This window comes from Misgurnus anguillicaudatus, unplaced genomic scaffold (genome assembly GCF_027580225.2).
Source record: "Misgurnus anguillicaudatus unplaced genomic scaffold, ASM2758022v2 HiC_scaffold_26, whole genome shotgun sequence".
In the NCBI taxonomy this organism is placed as follows: Eukaryota; Metazoa; Chordata; class Actinopteri; order Cypriniformes; family Cobitidae; genus Misgurnus; species Misgurnus anguillicaudatus.
In genome coordinates, this window is record NW_027395276.1 from 2,672,212 (window position 1) to 2,687,392 (window position 15,181).

The 15,181-nt window shown below is 40.2% G+C and overlaps 1 protein-coding gene across 3 annotated transcripts in view; it reads right to left on the minus strand.

Annotated features, from left to right (window-relative positions):
• Positions 1-15,181, minus strand: part of LOC141362432 (piezo-type mechanosensitive ion channel component 2-like) — a 150,072-nt gene that overhangs the window by 48,842 nt on the left and 86,049 nt on the right. For all 3 annotated transcript variants that reach the window (XM_073864496.1, XM_073864495.1, XM_073864497.1), the window contains 9 exons: positions 14,592-14,792; positions 14,152-14,356; positions 11,591-11,692; positions 11,247-11,412; positions 7,597-7,840; positions 7,361-7,463; positions 6,228-6,396; positions 2,861-2,950; positions 1,920-2,053 (listed from right to left, as the gene is read on the minus strand). In XM_073864496.1, the coding sequence (XP_073720597.1) occupies positions 1,920-2,053; positions 2,861-2,950; positions 6,228-6,396; positions 7,361-7,463; positions 7,597-7,840; positions 11,247-11,412; positions 11,591-11,692; positions 14,152-14,356; positions 14,592-14,792 (1,414 nt within the window). The remainder of the gene's footprint in view (positions 1-1,919; positions 2,054-2,860; positions 2,951-6,227; positions 6,397-7,360; positions 7,464-7,596; positions 7,841-11,246; positions 11,413-11,590; positions 11,693-14,151; positions 14,357-14,591; positions 14,793-15,181) is intronic.

Sequence of the window (15,181 nt, forward strand, 5' to 3'; positions counted from 1 at the left end):
TCTAAAGTCAGTGGCGTGTTGTTCATCATGCTATTTTAAGGGCGCATGCTTGACCATAATGTATAGCGTGCACAACGCGCACACACTTTGCTTATCTAATCTACACAGATGCAACAGTTATTTTTGCAAATCATAAATTGTTACAATAAAAAATATTAACACATGAGATAAGGGAAATCATTGTGGTGAGCATTGTGGTGATAGTTTTTATTTATTGTGTGGCTGCGTTAAAAAATTATCATGCAAATAACGATTAAAATATTTTCATACGTTTGTTGTGTGGCTGTATTACGTTTATTTTATGTAAATAATTATTAAAATGTTTTCATAAGAAACCTTAATGTATGTGAAGTTGATTTGTAAGTGTACTTTGGGGTTGGACGTTGCGTTTCTTGGCTTTCAGCGGTGAGGGTGGACGCAGCGATGTCCTCTGCTGGCGTCAGGTCCTGTTTAGAGGCAGATTCACCTCCCGTTACACGACGTGCCCGATTTATGCTGGCAAGCTTGGGATTTCCCCATCTCCTGACATCATTGTACAGTTGTGGTGCAACTTCCTGGGGATGCCAGCTGATGAGACAATTGTGGCTATTTCCTCTCACGCCTGTTTAACCGACGCTGATTTGGGCGGGTTTCTCATATCCCCATACAAAACAACTTCTCTGTCTTTGACTGCCCTTACAAGAACATCTGTCTCCTCGGCTGTGAACCGCTTCTGGCGTGCGCCTGGTAAATCCGTCATAATAATAGCAACCCGCCATGGAACTTGCGCACTTGCGTTTAAAGGGAATGTTGGATGACGTTCTGACGTTTATTTGACGTTACGCCCAAACCACACCTATGAATAATGAACCTACTTCAAACCAACCCCTTATTGATTTGCGCCTGGCGCACTTCGCACTTGCGTTTCAGATCGTTAAAATAGGGCCCCTTATGTTTGAGTCTGTATCAGAAATAAATACAGATTTTGAGGAATAATCAATTGTTAATGAACTTTCTGAGTGGTAAGTTTGTGTTTTTTCCTGCAAAACGTAACTTTAACGTCAATAGTAGAACTTCAAGCTAAACGCTAGCATATAGCATTAACTAGCATATAGCGCTAACTCAGCAGTCACAACTTCGTTTTTTACATTAATGTGTAATTTAATGCTGTGGCGTACATCGCGACTGTAACATCACAGTTGGTTTTATGTTGAGATTGGTCTGTTTTCCAGCAGTCTTTTTCATGCACAAGGTTTCCATAAAAAGGAGGAAACAATCGTGTTTGAGGCTCTCGATATGCATTACCATGTACAGAACTCTTATTATTCATCTATGCATGGTAAATACAGTTTTACATTCTACGGCACCTTTAAATTATGCGACAAAGCAAATTTGACAAAAAACGCTGTACGTCCGGAAGACGACAGAGTTGAAGAAACAGCTCATAGAAGTGTGAAAACAACAAGAATGCCTGTGACAATATATCACGATCGAATCCCTCAAAAACAACCGTTGAGAAGAAATCACCTCAGTTTTAAACACACCTGGTGAATGAAGAAAGTTTCTAGCGCACTAGCCAGTAAACAACGAAATTAAACCATCCTCTGGCTCAACAATCTTAATAATATCCTGTAGTGTGTGATGCACTTTGACTTTCATAAATCTTGGAGTGTGAGCATGTTTAAGATTTAAGAGAAGAAAATCTCCTTATGTGTGTGCTGCAACTAGATATCCTAATCGGGCACGGTTTTAAAAATCCTATAATAAGAGCCTGACCATAGTGATTCCAAACCTTTCAACAATAGTGCAACTGTATCATAAATGTGGCTAAAAAAGCTCTTAAAAAGCTTTTTTCTTTAAAAGTGTCAAATAAGTTAAGTTCCCATAAAAGAAACTATTAAACTCATACTCTCCCACCATCATAATATACATTGTCATACCCTCATCATCATCATCATCATCGTTATCCTCAGGAGGAATAAGTTTCTGTCCGTCTCCAGACTCCTGTGACATGCTCAGCATCTTCTCCTTTCCCCTCTTAAACTTCTGCTGCCGCGTCTTAATGCGATCCATCCTAAATGAACGTGTTCATAGTCACCAGAGAAATCACTCACGGGATAACAATGTATAACAATCGATAAGGATAACAGGGGGCAAGGGATGTTCTCATAGATTTGTAATCTGTGTGGTGCAAGATGAGTTATCAATATTTTTGGTTCATTTTTAAAGAGAAAAAAATTGTCTTTAGGTTACTAATGTAACCTCTGTTCTCTAACTGTGCATTCAGACCGCCACCAGCGAGAGCGTCAATAAAAGCTCTGGCTGCCCTGACAACGACGCTAAAGAAGACTCTGGGCGAACTCTCTGCTCCTCACCACTGGGTTTCTCGGGTGCTGCGAGCAAATCACTCCGTCCAAGTAGCAGTGCTTCGTCTTCTGAGAATATATTTCCCTTTATGTATACTGTTAAAGGATGGCTGTGTCTCATATAACCTTGTTATTTGTACATGGTGTGACTATACAAATCACAACATATAAATTGGAAAATGTTCACATAATTTTTTCACTTATTGGGAGCAGTATGCTAGCTGGACCCATTCACTTCCAGTCTTTGTGCTAAGCTAGGCTAGCGGGGGTGCGTCAGACAGAGTTACGACACGTGCAGGGATGAAAAAGGTATGTATGAATTTATCTAACTCTGGGGGACATGATCAATAAGCTAAATTCCCAAAATGTGTGAGTGTTCCTTAAAGTAGTTCATTAATTCCCTCATAGGCTTATAGCTTTGAGAGAATGAATAGCTGACTTTTTATATGTAATCAAATGCTAAAAAGTAACTTTTTCCAGTAAAGTGACAGTGTAAAGTGATCAGTAAGTCTTACTGTCTCTTCAGCTGCTCCATGGATCTCTTCTCCTCTTCCAAGCGAGCTCTGACCGCCTTCACGATGCTTGCCTGAAACAGCTCAGCTCCTCTATAACACATCGAAACATGCAGTCAATAACTGACACCCAAATACACTTCATAGATGTACACTACAAGGCAAAAGTTTTACAACACTTGACTGAAATGTTAACTGTGATCTTAAAAATCATTTAATCTGAAGGTGTATGGTTAAATGCTTAAACTTACTTTTGTAGACAAAAATATACATGTGCCATAATTTCTGTTATTAAAAAAATACATTATTTTTTAAATAGATGACATACACTGAATATTGAAGGAGAAATATAAATCGCTTCATTTGTTGTGCTTGTAAGGCACTTTTAAAGGCACCACTGCTTTGACACGTGTATACTATTGCAACACTTTTTTTTATAAAAAGGTTAAATAAATTCATGTTTAAGTCAAAGTCACAGAGTAATCGTGATAACTCATTCCCCCCCAGCCATTCTTAAAAAAGGTGCCGGCCAGCATTTTTTGTGATTTTCACAAAATGCCTTCCAGGAATATTTTCTTCAATAAATATATAAACATACAAATATAATATTTTTCAAACAAACAAAGCGGGGGAAAAAATTTCATCCTATTTTATTTGTTCTCTTTTATAACCTCTCAAATATAGGTAAGTTAAAAAAAAGCTGAAATAAATGCATTTTTGTGAAGGACTTAATTGGGTAAGATTGTCATCTAGTGGATAATAGCGGAATTACAGATTACCGTAAAAACTTATCAGGAAAGCGTCATTGACGTTTTCTCTTAATTGACAATATAACTCGTCAGTGGCAGAAAAAGAGTTAAATAATCGTGATTATGATCTCTACCTCAGCCCTAACATTAGCATGAAAAGAAACAGCAGAGTGATACTTTAAACATATACTGTACACTGTGTTAGCTGGCACTACCCCGATAAGCAGGGTTTAAATTGGGCCGGGGGGCCGTCCGGGGCTAAGCTCCGGCACATAGGCTGAAGGTCTCGCTCTGCTCGTGCCAGTGTACCCGCTGCGCTTGTGCGTGTGTACTCGCTGCGCTGGTAAGTGTGCACTGACGCGAAGAGAATAATGTATTTCCATTCATTATGGGGCATACTCACCAATGCAAGTTCAACGATTTGCGCGAGTAGATTACATACAAAGTCAATGCAAAAACGCAATCAGACGCGTCGTCGCACGGGGCAATGCAAATGACGCGAATTGGGTGGCGCAATTGCCGCGGAAACACGCGCTTTTCCTTTTAAACGCGTCTTCGCGCAAGTTATGCAACTCGAGCGAAAAATCTCAGGAACTTCAAGAACGCGCTTTCACACAGGATCATTTGACATTGTAGAGACAAGAGAGAGAGAGAGCGCGAGAGAGAGAGAGAGAGAGGTAATAATGGTGCCCACGTCGAGGAAACTTAATAGAAGACTAGAAACGTGTTAAGGACTTAAGTATGTATGTATGTCACTCACAGAGGTGGAAAAAGTACTAAAATATTGTACTCAAGTAAAAGTAAAGTTACTTTAATAATATTTTACTTAAGTAAAAGTAAAGTTACTTGTCTAAAAATCTACTCAAGTAAAAGTAAAAAGTAAGTCATTTTAACTTTACTCAGAGTAAAAGTTACTTTTTTTACAGCGGGGAGAGGTGGAGGATTCTAGTATAGTTCAAAAACGACAAGGGAATATAAATCTCAAACTAGTTGTTTTTAATTGTAGGAACATCTTTACAATTAAAGTGCAATAACAAAAAGTTAATAAAATAAAAAGCTTTTTTAAAGTAAGAAACATTTATGGAATTGTTTAATGATTTTTACATGTGAGTTATGCACTTTTGAAGGTGGTCAGCAGCTAGTAAATACAATCACTATAGTAAGGTTGTAATTGATGTATTGCTGGTAACATACATTATTTTATTAAACTATATATAGTTTAAATGAGCATATAGAGTGCCATGTCTATATACATTTGACACGTTTATTATCTTCTTACTTCCCTGACCTGGGTACCTGATGACATTTATTCTTCTCTCTCTCTCTCTCTCTCTCTCTCTCTCTCTCTCTCTCTCTCTCTCTCTCCCTCTCTCTCTCTCTCTCTCTCTCTCTCTCTCTCTCTCTCTCTCGCTCTCTGCATGTCTAATGACCTGCGCATTCTCGAGGACATTTTGAAGTTCTGTTTGACTTGACGCGAAGCTGCTAGACCTCGGAAGATAATGCGCATGGTATTAAAAACGCGTCGTGCAATTTCGTACTTAAGAGCATGAATCCTACCTTTCATAGAAATGAAACACTCGCTTCGCGTCAGTGGAAAGTGGTCGCTTAAATATGACCAGGGGTTTCTTTCATAAGATTTGAACTGAGGCGGGTCTGCATTAGCGCGCGTCTGTCTCGTCCGTCTCCATGGTTCTTTTTGCGCGTTCCCCGGGCCACGCCCATTTACATCCGTTTCGCGTCTTTATCACTTTGCTTTTTAAAATATTTTTTTACTCAGTAACGGATATGATTTAAAATGTAGCGAAGTACAATACTTTAAATAAAACATACTTAAGTAAAAGTAAAAGTACAGATTTTAAAAACTACTCAAAAAAGTAAAAATACACAAAAAAACTACTCAATTACAGTAACGTGAGTAAATGTAATTCGTTACTTTCCACCTCTGGTCACTCTCACTCATCTAATTACAGTATGTTAACTGGATAACACTTCATATAACTCATTGTATAGTTTAATACATTTATGTATTTTGATTACACAAATCAAACCTTACGAATGTTTTAGTTGCTGACCAGCATAGGGAATCTCTATTGCTAATTTATTAGACATGTTGATGATACAGTACTGTGTGTTGTACCTTTTCTTGTTAATTTAATCTTTTTGGGTAGCCTATCTTATGCATATAAAATTATTCAAGGAGGTTGATTCATTTTACTTCATTTAATCAATTGTGCATAATGACATGTGCAACAAATGGATATAGGGTGTCAAACTCATAGATTTGCATAATTTAAAATTCAGACACTCTTTATAAAATATTTGTGGTCAATCTCTGGCACAGATTTAAAGTTGAAACTTATCAAATCCTATCAGAGGTCCAGAATGTCATTATAACACACCAGTGGCTTTGCTGTCATCAGTATTAAACATGTTACCCCTTAAAGTACCCTCCCCGCAGAGCCCCCCCAGATCACAAATCCCAATTTAACCCCTGCCGATAAGTAATATGTTAGCAGTTTAAAAAGACCTTAAAAATGTTGCCACTGACTGATCAAAATAACATTTTCTAGAGAGTTGTGTATTAAGAAAATTTAGCGTGTGTGCAGTTAACCAGATTGTACCGAGATGCAAGTATCTGTCCAGCTCGAATGTCAGCGATCACATGTAGGAAGTAGTAGCTCATAAATACACGTCTCTGTAGAAGCAGGAAGGTGAAACAAATGCTATCCCATATAATCCCGGCTTCATCCCGGGGCAAATCGCAAACCTTGGAACTTCCTATTGCTGGAACTACAGAGAAAACAGACATGAAGGACATTAGAAGCGTTAGGAGTGTTTTGTTGCATTTCATGTTACTTGGCTACGTTCACACTGCAGGCTGAAACGACTCAATTCCGATTTTTTTGCCCCTATGCGACCTGTATCTGATCTTTTCATGACATTCTGAACGACACAGATCCGATCTTTTCAAATGGGACCCAGGACACTTGGGTATGTGGTCCTGAATCCGATACGTATCCGTTCTTTTGAAATGCGACCTCCATTTGAACGGCCAGGCCACATGTATCTGACCCATACGTCATTGATACGCTACAAACGTCATAATTCTGCATTGAAGTAGGCGGGAACGAGAAGATTAACAACAACCATGGCGGACGTTGCTAACACTGCTCCACAAAACGCCATGGCCAAAAACCTTGCTCTCCTCCATCTTTTTAATTTTCTCCTAAAACGAGAAGATTGTAATTGTGCTGGCTCCGTTGGGAAAATAACATTAATATTGCAAAAAGAGCTCCGCTGTTGACTACAATGTTGTTGACATCCATGTTTAACGTTAGCTACTTCCGCAAACAACGAGTAACGTCGTTGACCATTGAGTACTCTTCTGCGCATGCGAGTCACTTCTGGGTCATTTCACGTTCACACTGGAGATCACAAAAGGTCGCATTTAATTGGAAATGTGAACGGCCTTGCAAAAAAATCGGAATTAAGCATTAAGACCTGCAGTGTGAACGTAGCCTTAGTTTGTTTCTTCTTTCATTTGTTTCACTCATCAAAATTCATTCTGCAAATTTCTTCTCCATGAAGTATACATGCAAATCTTCAATGGCAGTGTTTTATTCGTTAACTACTGTAGAGAGAGATGCAGTCTATCTATTAATTAATATTAAATAATGTTAGCAAGAATTAGAAACCACAAGGTTACAGTAGGTGGTGGCAAAGCTTTGACCACAAAGGTTCATGAGCTTCATACCTGGTAGATCATCATATTCTTTTATTGTGCAGGCAAGACTGAGCAACTGTATAAGCCAGCAGCTTTTCACCATCAAAGACTTGATGTAACCACAAGCCAAAATCTGAAAATTAAAACACAATGGCATCAGATATTAAAAACTACCCACATTCCACATCATCTAATGTCACAGTTCTTTTATCTACTCATCTTTTATGGCTGACAATTAAATTAATTTAAAATCAGATTTTACTTACAGCAAAGACATTTTTCATGGTGATGACGAAGACATTGTAAGCGATGAGAAAGTCCCAGTATTTAAGAATCACTTTGATTGGCTTAAGTAAAAGATCCCCACCGAACAGCAGGAAGTAAAAACAGGCCACCAGGTAACCCATGCAGAAGATGCTGATGCGAGTCGTTCCTGTGATGAAGATGATGGTCAGGACAAACCAGAACAGGTAGCTGAACATAATCACCTTTAGCATGTCCAGATACGACCTGAGAGAAGAAAGAAAAACCAAGTTTAAATGCATTTAGCCGAATTTTAATACACCAGCCGCATCCAAATCGGAATGATATCCAAAGTATGCAAACAGGGATGCGGGCGTGCTTTTACTGATGAGATTGATTGAATGGGTTATGCGACCTAATGATGCCATAATCATAAAGAGTGAATCGATAGTCAGAACTGAATTCCTTCACATGACGCTTGACGGTGAAAGCCTGTGTGGATCTTGGAATTCACTTTAGACCCGCCACTCCAAAGGTTAAAGTCCACCCTCTCTGTTTGCCCACACAGCCGTGATGCTTAGCCACAGGCCTGTACTAAAAGCTATGATGAAAAGCTGAGATGTTCTAGCATTGATGGACCACAACAAGTAGATGCTTCCTCCTCAAAAATCAATCCCCTTGTAGAAAAAAGATCAGTCCATACTTAAAAGCTACTTATTGGGTTAGAGCTCAGACGGAGAGAGAGAGCTCGCGATGGCGTGTTATGGATTTTTCCCTCTTTCTGCAATATGAGCCATGGAAATTCTTGGAAAGTGAGGGAGAAAAAAGGGTTCAGTAGAATGATGAGTAAAAAGTCCTTAGCCATCACAAAACATGTACTGTGCATCACAACCACGAAGACAGCCCATGTCTGGGTCACACTGCAGTCCCAAAAAGAAAAGAATAATTGAAGAGCTCGAAAGTATGTCTCACATGTTTTCTTGTAAATAAGCATATTTTTTCAGACTCTTATCATGTTAAGGGTTAGTAATTTCAATTTTTATGGCAATGAAAAGATTATTAGTCAGTAATTGAAATGCCTTATTTTCACAAATGCCACTTTAGTGATTTCACTGGTATTTAGCTAATTAGACTGACTTCAAAAAAAAAGTCTCCAGGTAATTGAAACCGGGGGAACAGGGACATGATCAGACCAGGGGAACAGGAACACAATCAGAACGGGGGAACCAGGACACGATCAGACCAGGGAACAGGGAAATAATCAGACCAGGGGAACAGGAACGCAATCAGAACGGGGGAACCAGGACACGATCAGACCGGGGGAACAGGGACGCAATCAGACCGAGGGAACAAGAACGTGATCAGACCAGGAGAACAGGGAAATGATCAGACCAGGGGATCAGACCGGGGAACGGGGAAATGATCAGACCGGGGGAACACGAACGCAATCAGAAGGGGGGAACAGGATCAAAATCAGAACGGGGGAACCAGGACGCGATCAGACCGGGGAACAGGGAAATGATCAGACCGGGGGAACAGGAACGCAATCAGAATGGGGGAACCAGGATGTGATCAGACCGGGGGAACAGAAACACGATCAGACCAGGGGAACAGGAACGCAATCAGAACGGGGAAACCAGGATGCGATCAGACCGGGGAACAGGGAAACGATCAGAGCGGGGGAAAAGGGACATGATCAGACCGATGGAACATGGACACGATCAGACCAGGGGAACAGGAATGCAATCAGAATGGGGGAACCAGGACGCGATCAGACCGGGGAACAGGGAAATGATCAGATTAGGGGAACAGGGACATGATCAGACTGGGGGAACAGGGACATGATCAGACCAGGGGAACCGGAACACAATCAGAACAGGGGAACCAGGACACAATCAGACCGGGGAACAGGGAAATTATCAGATTAGGGGAACAGGGACATGACCAGACTGGGGGAACAGGGACATGATCAGACCAGGGGAACCGGAACTCAATCAGAACCGGGTAACCAGGACGCAATCAGACCGGGGAACAGGGAAATGATCAGACCAGGGGAACCGGAACACAATCAGAACGGGGGAACCAGGACGCGATCAGAACGAGGGAACCAGGACGCGATCAGAACGGGGGAACCAGGACGCGATCAGACCGGGGAACAGGGAAACGATCAGACCGGGGGAAAAGGGACGCGATCAGACCGGGAAACAGGGAAATGATCAGACCGGGGGGACAGGAACCCAATCAGAACGGGGGAACCAGGACGTGCTCAGACCGGGGAACAGGGAAATGATCAGACTGGGGGAACAGGGACATGATCAGACCAGGGGAACAGAAACACAATCAGAACAGGGGAACCAGGACGCCATCAGACCGGGGGAACAGGAACGCAATCAGAATGGGGGAACCAGGATGTGATCAGACCAGGGGAACAGAAACACGATCAGACCGGGGGAACCAGGAAACGACTGGACCAGGGGAACCAGGGAGACGATCGCCCACCCGAAGTTACATTTGTCTACTTTGCTGGAATATTGTATCGCAGGAGACATGCTTTAGTGATTTTTTTGCCAACATTTCTTTTAATTACATGACCGTAAATATGAACACAAGATTGAATGTACCATAAAATAAATGATTATTTGTCATTAAAAACTATATTAATGTGAAAAAATACTTTGTGAATTATACTTGCATGAGCAGCCATGTTGGGAAATTTCTTACCCCTTTGTTTGAAGGGAGGTCCTGAAAATTTTGACCCTTCCCCCTTCCCCTATCCCTCCAACTAAAAGAGAATTGGGACAGTCATAGCCCTTCATGTGAACGTGCTAAACAGAGGGGTAGGGGAAAGTGTAGGGGTAAGGGGGAGAAATGGAATTGGACTTAACTGAATTTAAAGGTCCAGAATGGGTTTAAGCGGCATTTAGTGCTGAGATTGCAAATTGCAACCAGCCTCAATTTCAAAACGCAGAGATAAGCTACATGAACAAACATTTCCTCTGAGACAACACGACGACAAGTGAGTGGGACTGGAAGCAAAGGCAAACAGCACTTTGAAAAGCAGAAGAAAGCACAGCATCCCGCGTTTCCATGCATTGTAGATGTTAATGGACACACCTACCGCAATAATGTTTTTACATTTCTTCCAATAAGTGGTCAGGACACAATCAACTTAGGCATAAAGGAGTGGGGACATTTCCCACCCGCAAATTATGTGAGTAGGGCTGCTGTAAGTGCAGGCAGCCTAGGGACAACCACCTTTCACACTGTGGCAAGACCAGCCCACCAGGAATTCTCCCGGTGCTCCCGATTATCTAATCCAGGCCTGACTGATAAAATAGTTATGTATATTATAATGCATTTCTGTCAGGAGATCCTTCTAAAAGTCCCACATATTGGCGAGAGCATTTGGTCAATTTCATTATTCAGCAGCTTTTGCATCTGAGCTCTTCACTTTTTTTTACAAAATTATTTTTTGTACCATTAATTGCATTTCAAAATTAGTTTTATAACAATTAACAACATTTCCAATTTTAAAATTCTCATTCACTGTAATGAAAAATATGCATTATAGTATAGTATAGGTAAGTATAGGTAAAGGTAAATTAAAGGTGTGTTTTTAGGTAGAGTACAATGAAGTGCAATAAAAAACTTGCGTTTCTGTACAGAACAGTACCTGCAGTGTATGAAATCTGGTACAGGGTTATGAACGCTGAACGTTGCCGCATCCAAATCTCGGCAGATTTCAACATTATCTCCCGCCATCAGACGAACGGCCGCTTTATTTTCATCATCGAACACCTGCCTCTGCAGCGACGCGCACAGCAACAGCATAAAATCATCTACATGATACATAAAGAGCATTGAGTTATCAGTGCAAAGATTGTAGGTTGATTCCCAGGGTGCACACATACTGATAAATGTATACCTTGAATGCACTGTAAGTTACTTTTGAGAATGCATAAATGTAAATTAAGTGTTGACTATGTTTCTGCAAAATCTGCTTTAGTAATAACTCACAGACGAGGAACATGGAGTTGGGCTGGGTGCGGAAATCAGGAAGGTAGAGCCATTTAATCACATTAGATTCTGTCATGGAGCCAGGAAACCTCCAGGGATAATCTGGAAGCGAGAGAGTTTTAGTACTAGATCTCTGTCACTAAACCAGATTGATTGAATCCAACAGATAACATGAGAAAAATCCATCAAACACACAGTGCAAAATCTTAAATATGATGTTACGTTGATTGGTGAGCTAAGGTGACAACAAACATAGTGTATACTACAAATAGTGTCGAAAAATCCTAAAACTAAATTATTTGAAAGATTGCATGTAGCTAGAAGATCTCAAATTAGCAGTAAGCCTTGTTTACACCTGGTTTTAAGATCTACCTCAGAAGATTCAATCATCATAAAGTCTCATGTATCTGAATGCTCGTTTTACTGACTGAAGGCACTTAAACCAGGCGAATTAGGCAAGTAGACATCATTTAACATTATCCATAACATACTGGGATGCATCACATTTATGCAACAAATGCAATGTAGACACATGATTTGATGTGATCTCTGTGGGAAAGTATCAAAAAATGTTAAAAGAATTTACACCTATGAAACTTATGCTGCGTACACACCAAACGTGAAGCATCGTGTATCTCTCTCTAGATTACTCGCGGGATTTAACTTCATGTTATGGAATTTTTTTGCTTGAGTTTAATATTTTCAACTTGCGCAGAAGATGCATTTGAAGCGAACAGTTTGTGTAATTGCGGCAATCGTGGCTTTGCAATGACTTTGTATGTAATCTACATAAATTGTTGAATTTCCATTTTGTGTGTATGGAGCTTAAGTGTATAGTTGCTATTAGATCATCGCAGACAGATGTTAATACCAGGTGTAAATAGGTGTGCACAAAATTTTAAACACAATTATAAAAATATGGTAATTAAATAGGATTTAAAGAGCTTTAAACAATGCATGTAACCCCAGGTTATCTTTGAATTTTAAATGCGCTGTTAACCCTGGGTAGAGGAACATTTCACACTTGGAATTTAAAAGAGCTATCGCTTTCAATAACTCCTTATTTCGCGCTTTTCCATTAGATTCATTATTTCTTTTTTTACTGTATTTTAGCTGTTTTCTGTCACCTTTAACTGTATTTTATTTACTTTTTTTATTTTGTGACTACAGAAAGCTTGTAATATGAGGTCAGCACTCTTCCGTTTCCCTGTGTCTCAATTCGCCTACTATATATACACGCACGCACGCACGCACGCACGCACGCACGCACGCACGCACGCACGCACACACACACACACACACACACACACACACACACACACACACACACAGAACAAAATTATAACGCAACACTTTTGTTTTTCCCCCATTTTTCATGAGCCAAACTCAAAGATCTAAGACTTTTTCAATGTACACAAAAGGCCTATTTCTCTCAAATATTGTTCAAAAATCTGTCTTAAATCTGTTTTAGTGAGCACTTATCCTTTGCCGAGATAATCCATCCACCTCAAGATGCTGATTTGACAGTGTGATCATTGCACAGGTGTGCCTTAGGCTGGCCACAATAAAAGGCCACTCTTGCGCTTTTATAACACAGCACAATGCCACAAATGTCACAAGTTTTAAGGGAGCGTGCAATTGGCATGCTGACTGCAGAAATGTCCACCAGACGTGTTCCCCGTGAATTGAATGTTCATTTCTCTACCATAAGCCATCTCTAAAGGCGTTTCTGAGAATTTGGCCACAGACCACATTTAACCACACCAGCCCAGGACCTCCACATCCAGCATCTTCACCTTCAAGATTATCTGAGACCAGCCACCAGGACAGCTGCTGCAACAATCGGTTTGCATAACCAAAAAATGTCTACACAAACTGTCAGAAACCTTCTTAGGGAAGCTCATCTGTATGCTCGTCACCCTCATCTAAGTTTCGACCTGACTGCGGTTAGTTGTCGTAACTGACTTGAATGGGAAAATGCTTATATTTGATGGCATCTGGCACTTTGGAGAATGTTCTCCTTGCGCATGAATCCCAGTTTCACTGTACTGGGCAGATGGCAGGTTTGCTAATGTCAATGTTGTAGATCGAGTGACCCATGGTGACAGTGGGGTTATGGTATGGGCAGGTGTATGTTATGGACAACAATACTGTGACGAGATCCCATTGTTGTGTCATTCATCCATGACCACCACCTCATGTTGCAAGATGAAAATGCACAATCCCATGTTGCAAGGATCTGTACACAATTCCTAGAAGCTGAAATCATCCCAGTTCTTGCATGGCAAACACATTTCCCGAACATGTCACCCATTGAGCATGTTTAAGATGTTTTCAATCGACGTATACGACAGTATGTATACATCAGCACTGTAAGGTGGATGGATTATCTCTTCAACGGATAAGTGATCACTAACACTGTTCATAACCCGGGGTTAAGCACAGTGTAAAAAGACCTTTTGACGAATTGGCACCCAGAATGCTTTAGCAAACTGCACATTTAAAATAAACTGGACATCTGACTTTTTCTTTCTGCTTCTTAAAGTCATACAGACACGCACCTTTACAAGCAGCAGGTGGGATCCCAATGCACACAAAATACTGGAATGTGATCATGCAGGCTAGAAAGCAGCAGTATTTGGGCCAGATCTCAGCGATGGCTTTTCGTCTGCGCCTGAACATGACTACGGCCAGAGCGAAGCCATGCAGCATGGAGTAAAAGTCCATCCGCTGTCCCATCACATTTATTGCCAACAGGAAACACACCTGACAAAACAAATGAATCATGACGAGACGAGACACCTGTTCAAGTGTAGCGTATTAAAATATTACTGGATGAAAATACACGAATGCATTGGTGCAAATATGACATGAAAAGTATTATTCTGTTATCTTTTCACATGAAGGAGAGAAGGTACAAAATAAAGCAAACTTATTGAGATTAGAAATTCATGAATCTTTTATTCACAAATGTAAACCATGGAATAAACCGAGAATGTACCTCTAGACCAAACTTGTAGAAGAAATAGTTAATGAAATATTTGGCACAATCAATTATCCCATTGTCGAGGTGTTGCCGAGTGATGTCATGAAAGATGGTGCAAGAAGGTGGAGGGGAAAGTTTGTTTCTCAGACGGAAAAACTCCTGGTGTCTATAAATGGTGACTTCAAAGGCCAAGATGGCTAACATCAACAAGTTATTCTGGTGAAGAAAGAGAGGAACACGATTTTGAGTCAGAAAAATAGATTACATTCACTTTCCACAAACAAAGACACACAAATGCAATCAAATGATTTTTTCAAATCACTTTTCAAAGTAATTTTATTATGGGATCAGAAAATGATGTTCATCATGAGAGGATTTGTTTTGTCTAGATTGCCAATTTTGCATTCCTGTTTTGTGTCATCATTTTTATTATTAGTTAAAAAAAAACATAAAAGACCCGTAAGAAAAGTACTCTAGCACGGGTTAAAGATTTTAATTAAATAAAATATATGAAAATTGTGTAAAATGGCAGATATTTTAAATTTACTTTGGTCTTTTAAATTAACTTTTTAAATTCAACATCTATATACGTGTGTGTGTGTGTG